Source organism: Stigmatopora nigra, chromosome 3, assembly GCF_051989575.1.
Source record: "Stigmatopora nigra isolate UIUO_SnigA chromosome 3, RoL_Snig_1.1, whole genome shotgun sequence".
In the NCBI taxonomy this organism is placed as follows: Eukaryota; Metazoa; Chordata; class Actinopteri; order Syngnathiformes; family Syngnathidae; genus Stigmatopora; species Stigmatopora nigra.
The window spans coordinates 5,176,646-5,197,109 of NC_135510.1; the positions used below are offsets into that span (position 1 = coordinate 5,176,646).

Consider the following 20,464-nt stretch of genomic DNA (forward strand, 5'->3'; position numbering starts at 1 on the left):
CTATCGCCACCTAGATTCCGTTAACCCATTAGCTCACTTTTGATTCTTCTCATCACAATGTGTGGGGTACTTTGTTTACAAAATGATGAGAACATAGATCTGGTGATTCACTGTGTTACATAATACATAATTAGGGATGCAAAAACAAAGACTGGTGTTAAATATCAAATAAGCAATTCTTGGCAACTACTTGTCGATTACTCACAGATTCAGAATTTTCAAAAATAACCCAAATTCAGTTGTTCATCCATTTAAATTGGAAAAAAAGGATGAATAAAATTCAGTCTCACAAATTCTTATTGACACTAGTACGAACATAATCCCATTTACTGCCTAATCCAACAAGGAAAATCTACAGAGTTTAGGGTAGAGAAACATATTTTACTAATCTTTGCACATACATGACTAAATTGATCTCAGTTTAGTCATCCCTACACACCGTTTGGTAATCTGGTGATACAGTTTATCATTCCATACCCACACTTTGGTAATCTGTCTGTACAATTTAGTAATCTCTGAGTACAGAATAGATAGAAACATATTTTTTTTCTATTTTGCCACCTGGGGCGCTCCTTAAAAATCTTCAAATTCTTGACATCTAGTATTCCACAAAAAACAACATTTCCCTGGCTCCTGACAAACAGTGTATGCTGGGGGGAGGGGGGGGGGCAAAGTGGATGGCATCAGTGTTCCCATCAATCACAGAGGACAGCAGGCAGTACAATGGCGGCGTGATGGATGACCAAAGTGGAATGAGATATAGAAGTGCATAGCGCTCCACATCAATGCTTACGCTTCTTCATAACAAGTGTAAGTGAAGGGCAAAATAAAGTGTACGTCCCATCTTGCTCACTACAGTGATTCATTTAGCATTCATGGAGCTCTGTAACTAATAGAGATGTTATTCAACTGCAAGCCTTTTCACTTTCCATAAGTGCGAAAAACAAAAGAAAACTTTAAAACATAAAAAACATCTTGGGAATCTTTAAAATATAGTTTTTATAGCAATTGCTATTTATGGGAAAAGAACAGAATATACATGAAGTCCTTTTTAATGATTTACGGTGGAGATTCTTTGGGATCTTTTTCAGAATGAGTAAATTGACATGACACTACAACACAAAAAATAAGAGCTTATTATTTGGAGTTATGCACTTTTTTTCTTCTTGATTATAAAATGTAAGAAATGTTCATTATATAAATTAGAATTATAAGTGGTTCTGGGAAAAAAAAAATAGTTTGTGGGCCTAACAGTAACATTTGGTAAGTCCTAAATGTCAAAGAAATGCACATTTTGTGACGCCACAACAATCATTTAAGGGAAATTATTATTCAATATGTATCCTTGACTTTCTTTGGTTAAATTGATTTAAAAAATGCACGAACTTTGGTTAGTATTCTAAAAGCTTTGGAATTTGTTGGCTCTAATAATGTGCTAGTGACACTATTTTCAATTTATTGAGAAAGTATTCCCTCTTCTGGCCAGATTCTGCCAATGGCTTTGCCCCTTAGTAAGTGAAATATACTACAGGACATTTGTATACAATCATGTACAACTGGAACCATCTAACATTTGAAAAATAAAGTGCACAAAAATATAAGTCTGTCCTTGAAATTTACTTTGGTACTTCTTTTAGGTTTCTGTTTTCTATAAAATTACACACTAGACATCATTTTTAATTTAACAAACAAGAATATTTCTATTGGACATCATCATAAAGGTGTTGTCTTTTCCTTTGATACACCAGCCAGGCAAAAAGAAAATGTTTTGTTTTGATACTTCTGTGGATAATTACATCTACATAATGGATAAATGATGTGTGCATGGCTCATTAAAAAGGGTGTTTTCTTTTGTCTATAGTTTCAGCCAGCACACATTGTTTCACAGTCGTTGGGTGTAGGCTTTCTATAAAAAGTGATTCAACTATAATTACTACATTATTGTTGTAAGATGTTTTAAGAATTAGATATCATATGTAAACTAGATGAGCACTGTGAGCCAATAGAGCCACTTGTCGGCAATGTACACTGTCGACTGTCAATGTCATTTGATAAACAACAACGCCGATTTAAAGGTGTTTTAGATGAGCAAACCGGCCAATCGAAGTTCACCGAAATCTCATAACGTTACTGTTCTAAGATGGCCGCCGGTTGCCTACGCCGCTGACTTATATTTGTCGCGTTTACTTTAATTGAGAACATGTTGATATATAAAGCAGGAATGTTCTGGTGTTCTTGGGGCTTGTCGTCTTGTGAGCATGCGCAGTTCAGGCGCACCACAAGAAGGCAACAAGAGAGTGCGATTGGCGCAACGCATAAGGACACTGGCCCCGTGGCTGAGTTTTATTGTGGATTTAGGTCGACGGAGGCGTCCGTTGCTAAAATGACCAGTGGGTATTGACAAATATTAACTAACCGTAAGGCATTCTACTCTTTACAGTGATTGCACGCAGCGTGTGCTTGTTGTTTCTGTCCATCGCGCAACCAAATCCAGACGGGCGCCGTCTAATCGCTGGAATAGACGTCACGTCCTCTCGATGGGTCGAGACATTTAACATTTGCTCACAATACGCGAAATTAATATTTTATTAAAAAAAAATAGGTTAATATTGACAGGATCGAGAATCAGTTTTCTTGATCTGGTTAATTTTTTGGTCAATTACTGGCCTATTTACTGCCAAGACGAAACAAACGCTATCTGATCTCATCTCCATCTTTTTCAGTGGCATCTTGACCAAGTAGAGTAATATTAGTAATAGTCGTGTATTAGCTCCATGTCCAATTCTTTCTGACGTATTTATTGTCCCCAGACTTGATTCTGTTTTGTTTTGGTTTGAGCTGGCGAGATGCTCAATAGCGCCTCCTTGCCACGTCTTGTCATTTTATGCGCTGCAACGCTGAAGTCTTTATTTGTCTCTATTTTTAGGGTTCTGATGATTCGATTTTTTTACCGTTTAAGTAGCAACATTAAGGGTTTTGGGGGTCTACGTTTTTGTACTATAACATATTGCTTTTGTTCAGGGGGAAATCAACGTGAGCTGGCACGCCAAAAGGCTGCCAAGAAGGCAAACGACACCGGCAAAGGCAAGAGAGGCGACGACGGACTCTCGGCTGCCGCCCGGAAGCAAAGGTGCGACGCCGGTTTCAGTTGATGGGTTGCCGTTTGGTGCTTCAAAAGATGGCAACAATTTCCCATACTTAGTGGCATGGGTTGTGTAAAATATGGCGTGGCAATTTTGGTCACTTTTTCCCACGTTTACGACAATATTTAGCAACTTCAGTGTTTGTTATTACTATTTATCATCCAGTTTTAGTGCTGAATCTAAATCTAATTTTTAAATCTAAAGCATTACTAAATCCTAAATGTTTCTACTAAATATTTAGCTAATATGCAAATTTAAAAGGGTCCGGAAGAAACAAAATAAAAGTTAAGAGCTCATTTATTACATAGTGAAACTCGCTCATCAACTTTTAGTTTTATTTCACTCACACGCCTTTTTAATTAGCATAAAAGCTAAATATTTAGTTGAGACAGTTAGAATTAATATTTAAGATTGATTTAAATGTAACATTTATTTCATGTTTGGATTTAATATTTGAAAATAGTTAAGTTGATAAATTTTGCTGTAAATGTGCAAAAAAGTGACTAAAATGTACACAATTTGAAATATTGGCAAAAATGTTGCTGTCTTTTTAATTTTGGCTTAACAAACTATAATAATGCTTAATAATGTTTGAATTTCACATTTTAATGCTACTTTCTGCTTTTCTCCTTTGAAGGGATGCTGAAATAATGCAGCAAAAGCAGAAAAAGTCAGATGGTGGTGAGAAAGACAACCCAAAGTCCAAGTGAAGTGAAGACTTCATCCTGTATACAGCTTCTTTCCTCATATATATAAAAGCCAGTAATGTCTTTTTTTAACCCCTCCCCTTTCGAGACCCGGCTGTGAATTAAGCCTACGTTCTCTCCTTATGGCAATGGATTACTTTTTTCCTTATTTTTTTCTGGAGCAAAATTGTTGGCCACACTGACGCCGCCGCGCGTGCATGCTGAGGAGCGTCTGTTTTTAACACCGGGAGGAAGATGAACAACACAAAGTGTTGTCGTACGTAGCTTTTGTGTCTTTTCTTGTACAAAACACGTCTCCTGATGGTTACAAATAAAGAGTATCTTTGTAGTTCACACTCGCTTGGCTTATTAAAATTCATGGAGTTAGGAGAAGTACAAGTTGTGTTGAGGAAAAAACGTATTTGCATTTCTTGAAATGGTTTCTTATTATGTGAAGGAATAATATTTTCAATGCATTTTGTGAAAAAAAGAAAATAAATTACCAAATTACATTTTCAAACTAACAAGTACAAGTTACTTGTTTACAACAGTACATATAAAATGTTATTAAAACTTTTTTTAAAGAAATTAGGGGAAAATCAATTGTAATAATTTATCTTTAAATACGCATTTTTATTCTTTAAGTTTTACTATTCACTGAACTCACTAGTCCTCACCGTTTTTAAAATGGTGTAATTTCAAATATTGCATCCATACTGGTTAGTTGTAGCTCTAGGCTGTAAATAAATTAATGTTTTCCTACCACGTTTAATTGACGGTAGGAGTACTTCCCCACCACCACCACCAGGTGGCAGAAAATACCAAATATTACTACACCCACTTTAACTATGTAAACATTTATGAAACAGTGTTTTGAGCACACCCACACACAAACCACACTGTTGAACATCCTGCAGAATGAGCAATGAACATTTTTGCAATGTTTACAAAAATAACTCAAATGTCAACTCACCAAAGCCTTGACCTCTGCAGTCAGTCAGTCACTCGCCATTTGGCATAGGAAAAACATTGCTTTATGGCAATTCCTCTGCAGAACTCGACATACTCGCTGCCGTTATCCTGAAAAGCAACACAAAACATTTAGATTCGAATTGGATAGATGTAATCCGCAAAGCTGTGCCAGAGGCTTTTCCATCCATTTTCTCCAGGCCTTATACTTATTAGGGTCTCAGTTAGGCTGGACCCCAGCCCAGATGACTTTGGAAGAAGGCAGGTACTTTCTGGATTGGTCACCTGCCAATAGCTGGAGGCATATCAAGTGAAAATGTTGATGGATTCAAATGCCTAAAACTTTTTTGATTCTTACTGATTCAAATTTTACCAGGTTTGACCTTGAAAACAGATGATTTTCATTATTATCAATAAATAGCCTTGCAAAAAGCCAATATGAGCCACAATTCCAAGTGGTGTATTCATAACTACGTCAAAATTAAAAAAAGCACATTTGAACAACACATTTTTTGGGCAATAATGAACACCACTTCGCACCCACGTCTGTCAAAAACATTGATTTTATTCATTTATCTTAAAAACGTTAAAATAAAGTGCTTTTTATGTACATTATAACAAAAAACAACTGTCACGTTTAATTTCAGTAATACAAAAAATGTTCACAAGTATTTACACGACAAATAATTATAACAAAAATAAAAAACAAAAACGAGCGAGACGAGAATCATGCAGGCAAGACCACATTTGTCTCATGTTTTTCAGTCAACAAAGTCAAATTTAGTTGGAGGAAGCCAATATGTAACATTATCTTTTGTTTTGGTCTGTTTCATGGGACTATTTGGGGTAGAAAAATAAAACACCTAATAAAAATTAAACACACACACACAAAATGTAATGAGGTGGCCATTAAAAGTGAAAATAGCATCTGGCTACATTCATTTCCAGTATACAGTATATGTCGCATCACCAAGGAGCCACTCTAAATAACGGAAGCTTAATTGCTCTGGAACGAAAATCTCTGCATTTTTTAAATAAACAAAACAATTAAGGCGAAATGTTAACTTTTACGCACTTGTTTGTGTCTTCAGAAAGGCATGAGTGTGCTAAAACCAAAACTAAATAAAAGCATTTCCAGTAAGCCTCACTCTTGTGGTTAACAGCTACCATTAGCAAAAGTAGCGCAACCTATGGAGTTGTGAACTGGTAACACTAAAACAAATAAATGTTTTTAAAAAGGCATAAAGATAAAGGCTTTTTTTTGGAGATTACCAAGCATATGAAAGCAGGATATTATGTACCCAGGTTCCCAGTGTTCTTACTACGAAATGTTTTTATTAGCCTCACGTAGCAATTAGCTAACGCAAGCTAGCTTGCCATATCTCAACCCCAATTTGGACGTTTTAAGACACATTGAAGACAGAAATGTGTCTAAGTGTCACCGTTTCTACTATCGCTATGCTAATAAATTTCTAGTAAACATAATAAACAATGTATTCCTGCTTTGATATGCTCGATTCACAAACACAAGTGTGCTCATTAGCAGTATTATGTAGGAAGGCAACAAAACTTTATGGGTGGACAAAAAGGTTCAATTCTACGTCTACAGTCTACAACATTTACACATTTAACTTCCCATAAAAAGTCTCACGCACGCACGCACACGATATTAAGCACAAATATTCAATATAATCAATGCAAAACATAAAACACCAATTTTGCGCCCTACCTTGTGCAATGATATCGTCATCAGAATGCGACCGGATAGTTGTCAGTCACTGTTTAACGTTTTTACGCTAAAATAGATTATATTTCTGATTAGTGGTGCTGTATATATTCTAAGACATGGTGTGTCGTATCTTACCGAGTCAGTGATATTATCTTATACATATATGAGTTCCCTACTTCTTTGGGAAAAGTCGTCTTTTGAAGTGTTGGTAGTGTGCACAGAATGTCGCAATGGTCCCCGTTTTTTGTTTTGTTTTCTCAGTAGTTGTATTTTATGTGGAAATCGACATGCTGTGCAAACGTCCTGATTTTTTATTTTTTTGTGCTCTTATATTGACATCTAGACGCGAGTGACGAAGGATGAGTGCATGGATTGAGACCTGGGGGGCTCCAATTAAGAGAATGTTTTTGTAGACTCCTCAAAAAAATGTGTATTCTTCAGAGGAGCATTTGATTGGATAGACACGCCCCCTTACTGTTTAAATGGTCCTCCAATGTTAAAACAAACAAAAACAAACATACATTTGAGTAAAAACTAATTCCAACATGACACAAATATTTAATACATTCTGTAAACTTTTTTTGGTTAAAGTCTTGTTTCAATTTTGTTCAAAAACAACAACTTACAATCTTTGAAGTTAAATTTTGAGTTTTTGTTTGTTTGTGTGTCTGAGTGACTGCCTGTTTACTTTCCCTAAAACATAAATGGGAATAAATCATCAAAAAAATGAACATGGGTGTTTTGACTAACATGAAAATAACGGACATATTTTGTGGATAAATGCTATTGTTTGAATTGTGGTACCAAACAGTTGGCACATTTAAAATGGAACAGAGAGTAGTGAATAAATTTGCATCATCATGACATATTTTCTTTTGCAGAGTTATTTTGTTGTGTTTGACCAAGTTCCTGTTTGTTGCCAACCCACGCTGCCATTTCTATTCTGTGGAGGAAAGTCTGAAAGGTAATAATACATGTTTTTTTTTCAGGGTAAACACATTAAAAACAATCCTCAAACTTGGTAATATGAACCTTTTCTTGGAACGCTGGCAAAACTAACCACAGCAAATTGTCTTTAATGCAACTATTGGCCAAAATGTGGGTAAATAATAATATTCTGGAGAAAAATATGAAATCAGTTCGTGTTTGGGTCTCGCCCGGTTTACTGGTATCATTTGTCTAATTTTTAGATTTTTTTTCTCCAAAAAGAGTAAAAAAAAAAATTAAAGAAAAATTTGGACATAACATTTGAATAAAAACATTCAATTCTGACCTAACAAACAACTCACTCCACAGAGAAAGGCAGGAAGAACCATATTTTTTCTACCCCTCGAGTTCTGCCTAGCAACAAGTCACTACAATAAACATGACAGAATTAGGAAAATGCAATTATATTGTGCGCTAACTAAAATCCTATTTTGTTTAGTCATTTTTTGTTCGCACAGTTGAGTACATTATTGTAGAAGGAGAAACTGCATGTTTACCTAAGTGGTTGGCAACCCATTATTTTTTTTGTTCATATAAAAACAGGATAATTTAGCCTCCGTCTGAGTGTTCTTTACGAGTCTAAAACAAAGAAAGTGGGCGTGGTCATCACAACACAAATGGCACTACTATTGCATTTTGATAAGTTAATTGTTGCTTCGTTTGTCGTTTTTTGGCACAAAGCACGTGATGAATGGGTGCGACCCTGAAAATCTTTTTACTCCTTGGCTGTCACTTGGATAAAACGGGGTATACACATACCGACATTTTTTGTGTTTTTTTCGGAGTAGGCCACTAGTGAATGTTGATCTGGTAACGATATTGCGTCACTTTAAACAAGGGAGGGGAAAACTCTCACATTCATTCCCATTATCGGTATGTGTACACCCCGCTTAATACTCCTGCATTTTATTATTGTAGTACCTGCACAATTCCACGTACATTCCCGCATTCCGACAATCTTGCGTTCATCGGTAGGCGTGGATATTCCGATTTTTTTCTTTTTCTTCTCCAGAAAGACATATGTTCGTAAGTCTTCACTTTTTCTTTCATGTCTTCGATCTATTAAGCTATTTTCTCATCATCCTTCATCTTTACAACATCCACGCCATCCCGGAAAGGCGTCCGTTTCTAGTCTTCCTCGAAATCGACGTCCACTGACATCAAACTTGAAGACATAAATATCGTGAGAGCGTCTTCAGTCTGGAATTGCCACGCCTCGCACCTATTTTCTCGGCAATAAGTAGCGGCGAGGAAATGGGACTAAAACTATCGGCGAGCATCTGCCGAATCCTCGACCCCGCAGGATCCGCTTTTCCCCGTCCAGCACAGCTCAAAAGAAAAGAAAGAGGGGCAAAATAAAAAGACACCGAGGGTCTCACACGATGGAGTCTTTGATTTCCGAGCCTAAGCGCACTCTGGGTCGCGGACAAGTGGGCGAGTACTCCACGTGGCTCTCCTTGATGTTAAGCGGCCTCCCGTCGGACGCGTCGGAGAAGCTCTTGCTTTCCGGCGACGACTCCCGGGTGGGCGTGCTGCAAATGTAGTTATCGTTGAGGGTCTGGTAGCCCTTGTGGTCCGACGTGGATACGGGGATGGTGTTGCCGTTGAGTGGCAGACTCTCGGCGGGTTTGCCGACGATTCTAGGCTTCTTGGGTTGCATACTAGCGCACTCGCCCTGTTTTAGCATGGACTTCATCTGGTCGCGGTGGCGGTAGATGACGAACAAAGAGAAGACCACCAGGGAGAAGACCAGTAGGGCGCACACCACGATCAACTCGTTCCAGTAAGTCTTGGTGTGGATCTGCGGCGAACGTGATTCGCCGGGGAGGATCATCACCTCCTCGCGCATGACGTGAGGCGTACGCGAGTGGCCCGCCGCGGCCGTGCTGCTCTCACCGCGTGGTTCCGCTCGCACGCAGTAGTTGGCGAGCAGTTGGCGGAAGCCTTCTTCCTCCGACCAGCATTCGTAGGTTTCCGTCTTGTCGGCTCGCGCTACGACTACTAAGCTGCCCTCGGGTGTGGCGTAGAGGAACTGGCTGGCGTTGGCGCTGTAACGCCACTTTCTACGGGCTAAATTGGAACGTAGCTTGCAAGGGAGGACCCGGAATGTGTTGGTTGGGATGGTTATTAGATGGCAACGGGATCCACCTGACAAAAGAATGGAAAAAATAAGACATAATAGATTGAATTTAGCCCAAGCAAGCTAGCATGATGCTAAAAATGTCGGGAAAATGACACTCACGGGCAGGCGTCGGTCGGGCAGACCTGGGACCCGAAAGTGTCCTATTACAAATGGCCGAAGTGTCCGCTTCTTCCACATCTTGCTGCCAGTGACTGAAACAAAAGAGGACAAACAAAAACACCCACAAATGTAGGTTAAGTGACATGTTGTGTGCACATGCTGAACCCTCAACCGCAAGTATTTCATTAAAGGGCAGTACAGTGTAGCAAAAAGGAAAAAAAACAACAACAGCTTTTTAAAAGCATCTTTTGCAAGCCCACCATGTGAACCATTTTTAAAATGGTTTGTTACACTAAAAATGTCATTTCCTTTGAATAATCACAAAGAATAATTTGCACAAGCCCATAAAAAACTGTCCATTGTGAGGTAAGTGTCCCTTTAAGAAAACCCCAATTTGTCTTTCTTCAATGGAGGATATTTGCAGAATGATTATTTCCATGTATGTTTTGTCTAGTAGTTTGATGTTGTCAAACTGTCAACCCTGTCACGATGAAATATCAATTTATCAATGTAGTGGTTCAACTTGTTTTGCCTACCTGTCAGGCGGTGCCATCCGGACATCCCGACAAAGACGTCCCGTCCAGGCACAGTAGGGATCTCTGGACAGGATACACTCTCCACAGCTTAGATAGTTGGAACAATTAGCCACGGGAACCTCCACGAGGCCAGAGTGGGACGACACAAAGAGTAGGCCCTAAAAAAAGACAGGGGATGAAAAGTGTCAAACTAGCCCATCCATACCCAACTCTTTCCTGTCTTCCCCCTCCTGCCCTGTCGGTTTAAAGGTGTATCCCCATTGTAAATGAAGCCATCATTATTTTGTAAATAAAGGTATGTTGCTATAATTAGGCCGATTTCATACATTTGGGGAGATCGAATAAAACACATTGGTGGTGATTAATATGAGCATTTAAGAGCATTTGATGGGTATTTTCATACTATTGTGACCCAAACAATGTTTCAACTCCATATAGTCATTGCATGATAATTGTTTTGCAGCCGATAGAAAGCTTAATTTATCACTCAAATACACTAATTTTAATTCAAATAATACCTGTTTCATGAATGCTCACATTTGGCTGACATTCTAACATCATTGAAAGTTATTAAGATAAAAAAAATAGAAAGACTACTATATAAATAATTGTCTTCTCTAAAATTTCCTTAAAATTTGTGATTTTCATGTTGTAACAGAAAATAGTGCTGCAGCTTCCTTTTTGGTACAGCAAGATGATTAAACAATCAAAAAAAGAAATAAAGAACATAGATGTAGAAAAAAAATACCCAGGTAAATTGTAATTGGTGAACCCTTACATGTAATCCTACTTATAGCTAGGTAGCATATAGAATATTTTTTTAACCATTTTCATAAAAAATGAACAAATTAATGAAACTCCATTCATTCCACGCACGAAGACCTAAGTTAAGATTCAAACCTAGCGCCCCAGAAGCACAAGCCAGTTTACGCTACCCACTGCGACACCGCACTGCCTCACAGTGAAACAATTACATGGTTAAAAACAATTCAAGTAAATAGAGCACAAAATCTATCCAGATGTTCTCTCGCTTGGCGCCAGTAGGGTACTTAAATTGGGGGTGACGGCGCATACACGCAATATTGCCCTCCACTTATTTCACCAGCTTTGCCGTACACTCTATGGAAGTCTATATTAAGGCTCTTTTACCCGGAGTATATTGCACAAACATTACGGAATCATCTTGTTTGTCTTTCATCAGTCGGAATACATGGGAAAGGAGGCCTTGACTTTATTAGAATGACATAATCTTTCGATAAGAGTCCATTTTAGCCCTTGGGAGAAGCCATTATGTCATAAAGAGAGGAAGGTAATGAAATTGAGCAGCGGCTAAAACACAAGCGAGGATCATAAACTCGGCTCCAGATGGCCAAGTATAACTCTTAAGAAAACGCGACCAGACGGCCCCGGTGGGAATGGAAGTCTTCGTTCTGGCAGGGTGGTAAATGTAGCCCTCTCTTTTATAATGAATTATAATGTTTAAAAAAGAAAAAAATAGTAAAGTGTACATACCCGCTGAGGGTCCAGTTCGATGTGTTGCACGGGCTGCGGTTCATGAAACAAAACCATCTCCTCGACAATGTGCATTTTGTCGTTGGCGTTGACGGCCTTGTGCAGCTTCCCGTCATCTGGGTACAATGACGATAAAGTTTAACGTGTGGCAGGTTTGTGAGCAACTTTAAAAATATATTAAAAGGGCAAGTGACACATTTTTAAAGCATAAGAGGTGAACATTACATTTTGGGTCATGCAGTGAAGAATATTAACATTTTGTATTGAATCTCTAACTCAAATTTTCAACTGGATATCCATTAAAAAATACTCATTACAATTTTGACCCACAGTAAATTAAAAAACCTGATCACAAATGAAAAAGCAAAAGTATCCTCCATTACCATTACAATCAATAGTGCAAAACCAAATAAATGAATAAAATAGTATAGTTTTTGCCCATCAAAACAACAAATGAAAGAAAGATTTTTCCACTATTAAATTATTGGCTGCCATGACGATGTGAGAGTAAGGGAGGGGTGTCGTCAATGTTCCCTCTAAGCTGCACGTGTGCGCAATTGCGCACTACTCTCGTCTTCTTTGCGCAACAGCAATCATATGTCGCGCAGTAAATAAAATCCAAACTTTTTTTTTAACCCCTTTCCCCATGATGGCGCCGTTTACGTGGCAGCCAGTGGCAGTAGCTCTGTCCACTCTTATGTTGTTTGTGTTTTACAGGATGTTTTACACTAAAATTTAGAGGGAACATTGGGTGTCGTCCTTCCAAATCCCCCCAAAACCCTAATTTCTTTTACCTGTTCCAATGAACAGCACATCATAAGCCCTTTCCATGCCTTGAATCTTGTGCACTGCGATCTGCGTGTAGCGTACGCTGCGTTTCAACAGCAAGGGGGCGCTCCGGATCACACTGTCCATCAAGAAATGATCCTTGACAAAGTTGAGCACCTTGTCGGGCATGTGCAAGGACGACTGGATTCCCATTTGCCTGGCGTGGTTTGTCACACACTGCGCAGAGTGGATAATTAAAAGGATTCTTGGACAAATAGAGCGTAGAGGCGCACGGGTTCGGATCGCAACTCACCGCTCCGGGTCGCGGCTCTGGTGCGGGGTGGTTGTACGTATACCACTGCTGGGTCTCCCTGTTGACCTGCCTGTAGCGCCCACTGAAGGCCCGTTCCACTTGGGCCATGGTGAAGGCGCACACTGCAGAGCTGCCTGATGCGCCCTTGTACCTGGCAACAAAAGTGACATTGTCTTAGGGGTCATACCACTTTGAAGAAGTAGGGTTGTTAAATTGATATATGTATGAAGTGCAAGGCAATACATCCTCACTGAACCAGGCAGAGGAAACCCTGAATGGGTGGCCAGCCAATCACAAGGCCCAGAGAGACGGACAACAACCATTCACGCTCACATTCATAGCAATAGGCAATTTAAGAGTGTACAACCAGCCTACCCTGCATTTTTTGGTTATGTGGCTGGAGAAAACCCACACAAGCCCAAGGGAGAACTTCCCATAGGGAGGACTGACCTGGGATCAAACCCTCGACCCTAGAACTGTGATGCCAACACGCTAACCACTCAGCTGCCGGGCCGCCATTTTATGACTTATTTTAGCATCAACTTACAAGACAAAACAGAAGTTATATTTATTTTCATTAATTTTCAGAAGCACTTTATCCTCACTAGGGTCGCGGGGGGTGTTGGAGCCCATCCCAGCTGACTTCCGTAGCCCCACACTCATACCTAGGGGCAATTTAGAGTGTCCAATGCATGTTTTTGGAATGTGGGAGGAAACTGGAGTACCCAGAGAAAACCCACGCAGGCAAAGGGAGAACATGCAAACTCCACAAACTCCTGGATTTGAACCATGGACCCCATAGCTGTGAGACCGACACGCTAACCACTCAATCCACCAGACCGCCATAGTTATACATTCTTAAAGCTTAATTAAAATACATAAAAATCCTAACTAAATAGGCCCAAAGCTGCTATTGATCCACCTTTGCCTTGATATACAGTACACAGAGTACGTTTGTCTTACCACTGTGACGTAAAGACGCCGTAGAAGACGGTGCTCTCCCAACTGTCTCCCATGGGCTTGAGGACAAACATGTCCTGGATGATGTTAAAAGGGAAGCCATCATCCGGTAGGGAACACAGAAGCTGGGCCTTCAAGAAGGTCGTCCATTTCTTCTGCAGTACACGTTCGCCACCTCTGTCGCCCTGGGAAACAGCGTGAACAAATACAGTATGTTCTCAACTGCCGGACACAATTTGACGCTTCTGCGGGAACTCCCTTTTTTGGTCCCGATGCACAAAAATGTCTCTCCAGGCGTTCGTTTGGGGTGGGAGAAAAGGATGAATTTGCAACACATGAGGACGGTTATGCGGTAATACGCACGTGCGCTCTACGGTCGCAATTGAAACGGTATGTGACCCGAGTGAGTAAAAGCGCTACACGTTTTTTTAATGGGGGTGCCGTCAAGCTTATTTTCATACAGAGGCCCCCCTAACGTTATGGTTACCGGCAGGGGGCGGGTCATAACAACATGCTAGTGTCATTTTAGGTTTTGATACAAGGAAAACTGTAAAGGTTTGACTGGTAAGGATTATTAGCCTATAAAAGATGAATGATGGACTTCATTAGAAGCTGCTTCAAGTCGAGTGGAGTTATTAAGATTAAATAGATAAACCGGACATTTATGAACTGACTTGTGGCAAGAATGTGAGGCCAGCACTTCCTTTTGTAAAAAAATAAATAAATAAATAAAATAATATATGTGTAATTTCTCCCCAAAAAAGTGTACTTAAACCAGGGGTGTTCAAAGCCTTTTTTCCAAGGGGCCCTTAAAAAAAAGGAAAATCATAGGATGCAATGGCCAATCTGAAATCCTTCCACCTTTCTTAATGAGACAACCAAAATCGTCTAAAAACAAAATAAAATGAATAAATTGCTAGCATACCTATGACAATATACCAGATTTTAAAATTGAAATGAATTTTAAGTTTCCAGCTGTAAGTGGAAGTGAATGATTCCAAGTCTATAAGACACAAAATAATCCAAAGGATATCCTTGTATTTAAAAAAATCAAAAACCATCTCCACCATTTTCTTCACTTGTTTCAACCATCAACCTAAAAAAAAATGAGCTCCCTCTAGTGTTAAAGCTGAAAAATGCAATGCAGGCTAAATTTAAACTTTTTGTGCGAACCCTATTCAATTAAAAACTGATCAGCGTGCTGTAGTTGGACACCACTGACTCCAATTTGAACTTTTCATAAAAACACTTGCTTTACTCATTGTCTCATGTTGACTGGAAGAAAAAGGTTGGGCTATATAGTCTTCCACAAAGAATATTTCTCCCACCAATAAAACCTCATCCACTTCCACACCTCCCAGTTCAACGTAATATGCCATCTGAATGACTCACTACTTTGAGGTTTCTAACCTCCTCCCCTAAGGTGTGCAGAATCCTCACATAAACACCCATCTAACCACCCCAGTGATTATCCGCGAGCCTGTAAACAGGTGGCAAAGCGAACCGAAAACAGCCGCGTGGGGGCCCGGGTAACCCCCGAGCGAGAACCCGGAAAAAAGGGGGATAACACGTGATATCTGGAAGAAGAACAATGGTCTCGCCGCATGCTGAGGCGAGGCGGGACCGCCGCGGGGCTCGGGAGCCAATTACGATGCACTACAGTAGCCTTTACACACACGGTAATGAGGGGTGCAAATTCCTGCTCTCTCAGCTGTCCACTACTCTCGTTAAGTACGCTTGTATTGTACTGGTGCACGGGGACGACTCCCCGTAGACACCCGCGCTGTGAAAACATGGCTCTGCAGTATGAATATTTCGCTAAACTGTATATCAGCAACTTGCGCAGTACAGAAAAGATAAAGAAAACAAATCAAAAATGTCAAAGGTTCTATTTATAACGAGGAATGTTCACCTATTGCTATGAGGTTCAATTTGTTTTGGTGTGAAGGGAGGAACAGATTCACTTGATGAATAATTATTCAATAAATCAGGGGTGTCAGACTCGGGTTGGTTCGCGGGCCGTGTTTACGTCAACTCGATTTCAGGTGGGCTGGACCATTTTAGATATAATATTTAGATTTTTTTTTAATAAATGGATTAAAAGAAGTGGATTAAAATCCATGAATATTCCGTTTTTGGTAGGACCATAACAATGTTTATAGTAGCTTTTTTTTAAATATATTTTTAGATTTTACAAAATTATTTTTGAACTAAAAACACAGAAAAAATGGATTACAAATTACAATTATTGATTTAAAAGGGGGGGAAAAATCAGGTAATCTGATACACATCTATACTTTTAATTTCAATTTGATCCTAAAACAGAAAATCGGCACTCGTGATTTATTTTCCCGGTCCACACAAAATGATGCAGCGGGCCAGATTTGGCCCCCGGGCTGCCACTTTGACACATAAATCATTTCAACATTTTTAATTATATACAGGGCGGTCCAGTAGACAGGTTTGTACAGTCAAACTGACTTTTCAGTCTAACTGTACAAAGCTCATGATGCTTTCTTTCCATCACACTTTACGCGTGTTCTGACACGTGTTAATTGTATCCCATTTACAAACAAAGCAGCCGTATAACGACCGCATGTTTTGTTGTTGTTGTTTTTTTTTTTGTGTGTGTGTCCAACCCTCCGGGCGTGGTCTTTCTTACCTTGCACACGCGAGCGATCCTGGACACAATGGTGTTGTCGAAGAAGTCAAATTCCTTCCCCGCCTCGCTGAAGAAGAAGTAAATCTTGTCATCGTCGCCCACCGGGTTCCCGACCGGCTGACTCTCCTCGATGTAAGCCGAGCCCACAAAGACTGGATCTGTGGAAAAATAGGGGGGGTGAAAAATCTGCCTTTACATGTCTTTTTTTGCAAAATGTAAAAGATGGCAGTCCATAGAAAGCAATGACAATTTGATGTATTGTTGTGATGGAAGGCAGCAATTTAAGAGGAGCATTTATTAACAAATGGGAGGGGCTAATGAGCATCATTTTCAAAGCTTAGCTATGAAAGGAGCCTTTTTTAAATGATGGTGGTGTTCACGTTGCAATGGGTTTACCTTGCAGCCATTTTAAGGAGTTTTCCGTCTTGAGCGCCGTTCCCTGACCCAAACTTTTGTAAATGACGGGCTCGTTTCCTTGGAAGTTGCTGACTGTGCCTGTGTACAGTTCGCCATCTAAAAATACATTAAAAAAATGTATGTGGTTGAGCTAAAAATTCAGAATCATCCTTTTGGAAGATGCTTGAAAGGAAATAATGTCTAGAGAAAGTAAAAAAAAGAGTGCTCATTACCTATTCATTGATTAATAATAGCTGAACAGGTTTTTTTTAAAAAAAGTATGTCTATTTTTGATCAATCAATGAATAAACTAAGCAGTTCTCAAATACATATAAAATATTTGCTGTGTTTTGCCTTTTTGCTAGTACTTAAAATATCATAAAAAATACATTAAATTAAATGAAAATGAATACAATAGAATATACAGTTCATCTTCTGAACTACTTATTCTCAGGAGTGTTTTATATTTATTATAAATATGAAAGATATATATTTTTAATGAACAAAACGAGCATATTTGAGCTTTCAGAGTACCCACCGACAATGATGGCCGTAGATTTGTAGTCGGGATTAAAAGGACAACGGCTACGTCCGTCCTCCAAGACCACCTCGCCGGCGTCGTCCCTCGCCAGCGTGAACGTGGACGTGTTCTGCAAACAAGACGGGCAAGGTTTGATGACATCATCGGGATGGATCACCATCACCATGACCTCAACGGCCCGGAGCGTTAAACACACAAAAGAGGCCTGATTTCCTGGCAGTGCGGATGGTGAGTAAACGGCCTGTCATTTGCCACACATATGGTTCAAATTGTGTGCATAGTGCTCGTCAATCTGCCACGTGAGCTTTAATATTCGGCTTTAATAAGCATGCGTTGATTAAACATCTGGTTTCCTTTTTTTTAATCCACATAAGACAATGATTGGGTTACCAAGAATTAATGATAAGTCAGTAGCAGCACATTTTTAGGCCAAGAAAGTAGAATTCGGCTTGACTCATTTATTTGGGAAGCGAAGATTGTTTTCAATGTTTTTTCATTGTGTAAGGCTACTTCTAGCGAGGTAGCATATATTTGATCATCGTTCTTGTTTCGGAATGTCTTGTTTGTTCGATTGGTTTGTGTCCTTTAATTGTAAGTGTCAAAATCCAGGTTGGGATTTCGTAAATAATTTTTGTTGACTTAATGTTTCACGCTTAAATCAAATTTAATTTTAATATATGTTATCCTCAAATAATGATGATTGCGGAACGAGATCTTTTCAGGGACAATTTTTTAAATAAAAAAAAATAAAGATCTAAACTTACTACCTAAGATTTCTAATATTTTTTTTAAATTCTTTATTTTTGTAATCAAAATTAAAACTAAAAAAAATCAGCTTGTCATCACTAGGCGTCCAATCCGCAATAATAGATTGGACACCACATGATTGGACACCGCATGATTGGACACCACAATATTGGACACCACAATATTGGACACATGATTGGACGCCACATGATTGGACACCACGTGATTGGACGCCACATTAATGGACGCCACATGATTGGACAGATGATTGGACACCACATGATTGGACGCCACATGATTGGACGCCACATGAATGGACGCCACATGATTGGGCACCACATGATTGGACAGATCATTGGACGCCACATGATTGGACGCCACATGATTGGACACCACATGATTGGACACCACATGATTGGACACCACATGATTGGACGCCACATCATTGGACACCTACTAATTGGACGTCACATGATTGGACACTTAATGATTGGACGTCACAGGATTGGACGCCACATGATTGGACACCACATGATTGGACACCACATGATTGGACAGACGATTGGACACCACATGATTGGACAGACGATTGGACACCACATGATTGGACACCACATGATTGGACGCCACATGATTGGACGTCTCGCATCGTCTGTGGCATTAAAAGAGTAAGAGGGAAAAATTCAAGGACAAAAACAAAAGTAAGCCAATAAAAGGCATAAAACCTCGGAGTTTGCGACATAAATCTACCCCAAACATGCCTGTCTTGTTAAAGATGGTCTATAAAAATAAACATGCAATTTTATGCATGTGACAGAGCGTCCTGCGCTGTGTCAACACGGGGAGCGTTCACACCGTCCTCCTCGGTCCGAGACGTCCCGTGTTATTCTTTGACTGTTGGACGTCCAAAAAAAAAAAAAAAAAAAGGGAAAGCTTTACAGAGCTGACGCGAATTAGCTCAGCTACCATTCGCTCCCAATGTTCTTCTTTTCTGGGTAAACATGTCTGCCGCTGGGAACCACACACACATTGTGTTGACTTGTCTGGATAAATGTGAAAGCTGACCGCGCAAAACAAGGAAAAGAATACGGCTTTCGAGTAAAGAGTACATTTTGAAATTTGTAAAGACTCACAATGAAGGTGCAAATGGGGCTGAAGGCGTAGGTGCCGCACACGTACAGGTGTGTGCTGTTGAGACGTAGAAGAATCTTGATGTAATTGAAGCAATCCGTCTATGGGAGAAAGAAAAAAACAAAACAAAGAACATGAAAAGTGCTTTTTATTTGCTCCACTCGTACACATAAAAACCTTCAATGATCAAATAAAGCTGAATTTGAAGGTGTTGTCGCCTTAGGATAAAAAGCGCGTTTGACAATGGAGACATACAAACAAGAAATACAAAAACAAAGGAGGAATCCACCATGCACACGTGATGAAAGTGTGTTAAAATCAGAGCTAAAGATGACAGAAAAAACAGTGTTAAATCTGTTTTTTTTCTTCCTGGTTAAAATGAGTTGTGGTTTTTTTTGCCATCAATGAGTTAAATACTATGAAAAACTTGAGTTTTACGTAAATCTTTGTGCATTTCTGTTTTTTTTTTCTATTAGAATTGCATTATTTTAATTTTTACTTACTTTGTATTCCACTAAAAACTCCAAAAATATTTTTAGTTTGAATGCTTTGTTTTGGAAATAAATGTAAAAAATAATTTAAAAAGGTCATTTAAATCACACAACACTAAGTAGACACTTGTAGAATAACAAGAGTCGAGACAATAATACGACTATCTTAAAAATTCAATTGTAGTCCAAAAATTACATTAACTTCTGATTGAGACAAAGACATAAAAAAAAAACATGCAGTGGGGAAGTTGAGTTTTCTATTTGTGAAGTGCGAGATCATGTCACTCACCTCAAGATTCTTTCCTTTGAAGCTGCACTCTTCTCTCTTTCCAAGCGGAGTGGCCCAAGTCAACTGAAGGCCCCCCAAAAAACAGTCAGAATAAATCATCAAAAAAGAGGGAAACAATTCAAAAGGCTTTAAAAAAATCATACAACCAACTTTAAAACTAACTAACTTTTATAAATTGTATTTCATCTATCAACTCTGATTGGTCCAATGCAGGCTGAATTTAAACTTCTCCTGTGGGCCTTATCTCATCTCATTTTCTGAACCGCTTTTTGCCTCACAAGGGTCACGGGGGGTGCTGGAGCCTATCCCAGCTGTCTTCAGGCCAGAGGTGGGGGACACCCTAAATTGGTTGCCAGCCAATC

At 39.4% G+C, this 20,464-nt stretch overlaps 2 protein-coding genes across 3 annotated transcripts in view; one reads left to right on the top strand and one right to left on the bottom strand.

Moving 5' to 3' along the window:
- Nucleotides 1-2,225: 2,225 nt before the first annotated feature.
- Nucleotides 2,226-4,183, top strand: LOC144194807 (small EDRK-rich factor 2-like). Its single transcript, XM_077714122.1, has 3 exons — nt 2,226-2,390; nt 3,022-3,130; nt 3,781-4,183. The coding sequence occupies exons 1-3, from the start codon at nt 2,384-2,386 to the stop codon at nt 3,851-3,853; spliced, it is 189 nt and encodes a 62-aa protein (XP_077570248.1). The 5' UTR covers nt 2,226-2,383; the 3' UTR covers nt 3,854-4,183.
- A 1,159-nt stretch (nt 4,184-5,342) lies between these two features.
- The window catches only part of LOC144194359 (semaphorin-4B-like), a 46,044-nt gene continuing 30,922 nt past the window's right edge, over nt 5,343-20,464 (bottom strand). For both annotated transcript variants that reach the window (XM_077713391.1, XM_077713390.1), the window contains exons 4-15: nt 20,103-20,165; nt 19,325-19,423; nt 17,442-17,553; nt 16,904-17,020; nt 16,508-16,665; nt 13,849-14,030; nt 12,886-13,036; nt 12,599-12,809; nt 11,805-11,920; nt 10,293-10,450; nt 9,757-9,848; nt 5,343-9,662 (exon numbers count right to left, since the gene is read on the bottom strand). In XM_077713391.1, the coding sequence (XP_077569517.1) occupies nt 8,890-9,662; nt 9,757-9,848; nt 10,293-10,450; nt 11,805-11,920; nt 12,599-12,809; nt 12,886-13,036; nt 13,849-14,030; nt 16,508-16,665; nt 16,904-17,020; nt 17,442-17,553; nt 19,325-19,423; nt 20,103-20,165 (2,232 nt within the window). In that variant the 3' untranslated portion in view covers nt 5,343-8,889. The remainder of the gene's footprint in view (nt 9,663-9,756; nt 9,849-10,292; nt 10,451-11,804; nt 11,921-12,598; nt 12,810-12,885; nt 13,037-13,848; nt 14,031-16,507; nt 16,666-16,903; nt 17,021-17,441; nt 17,554-19,324; nt 19,424-20,102; nt 20,166-20,464) is intronic.

Coding starts and splice junctions, on each gene's coding strand:
- LOC144194807 (XM_077714122.1), top strand. Junction 3,131..3,780: donor GCTGCCGCCCGGAAGCAAAG/GTGCGACGCCGG, acceptor TCTCCTTTGAAG/GGATGCTGAAATAATGCAGC.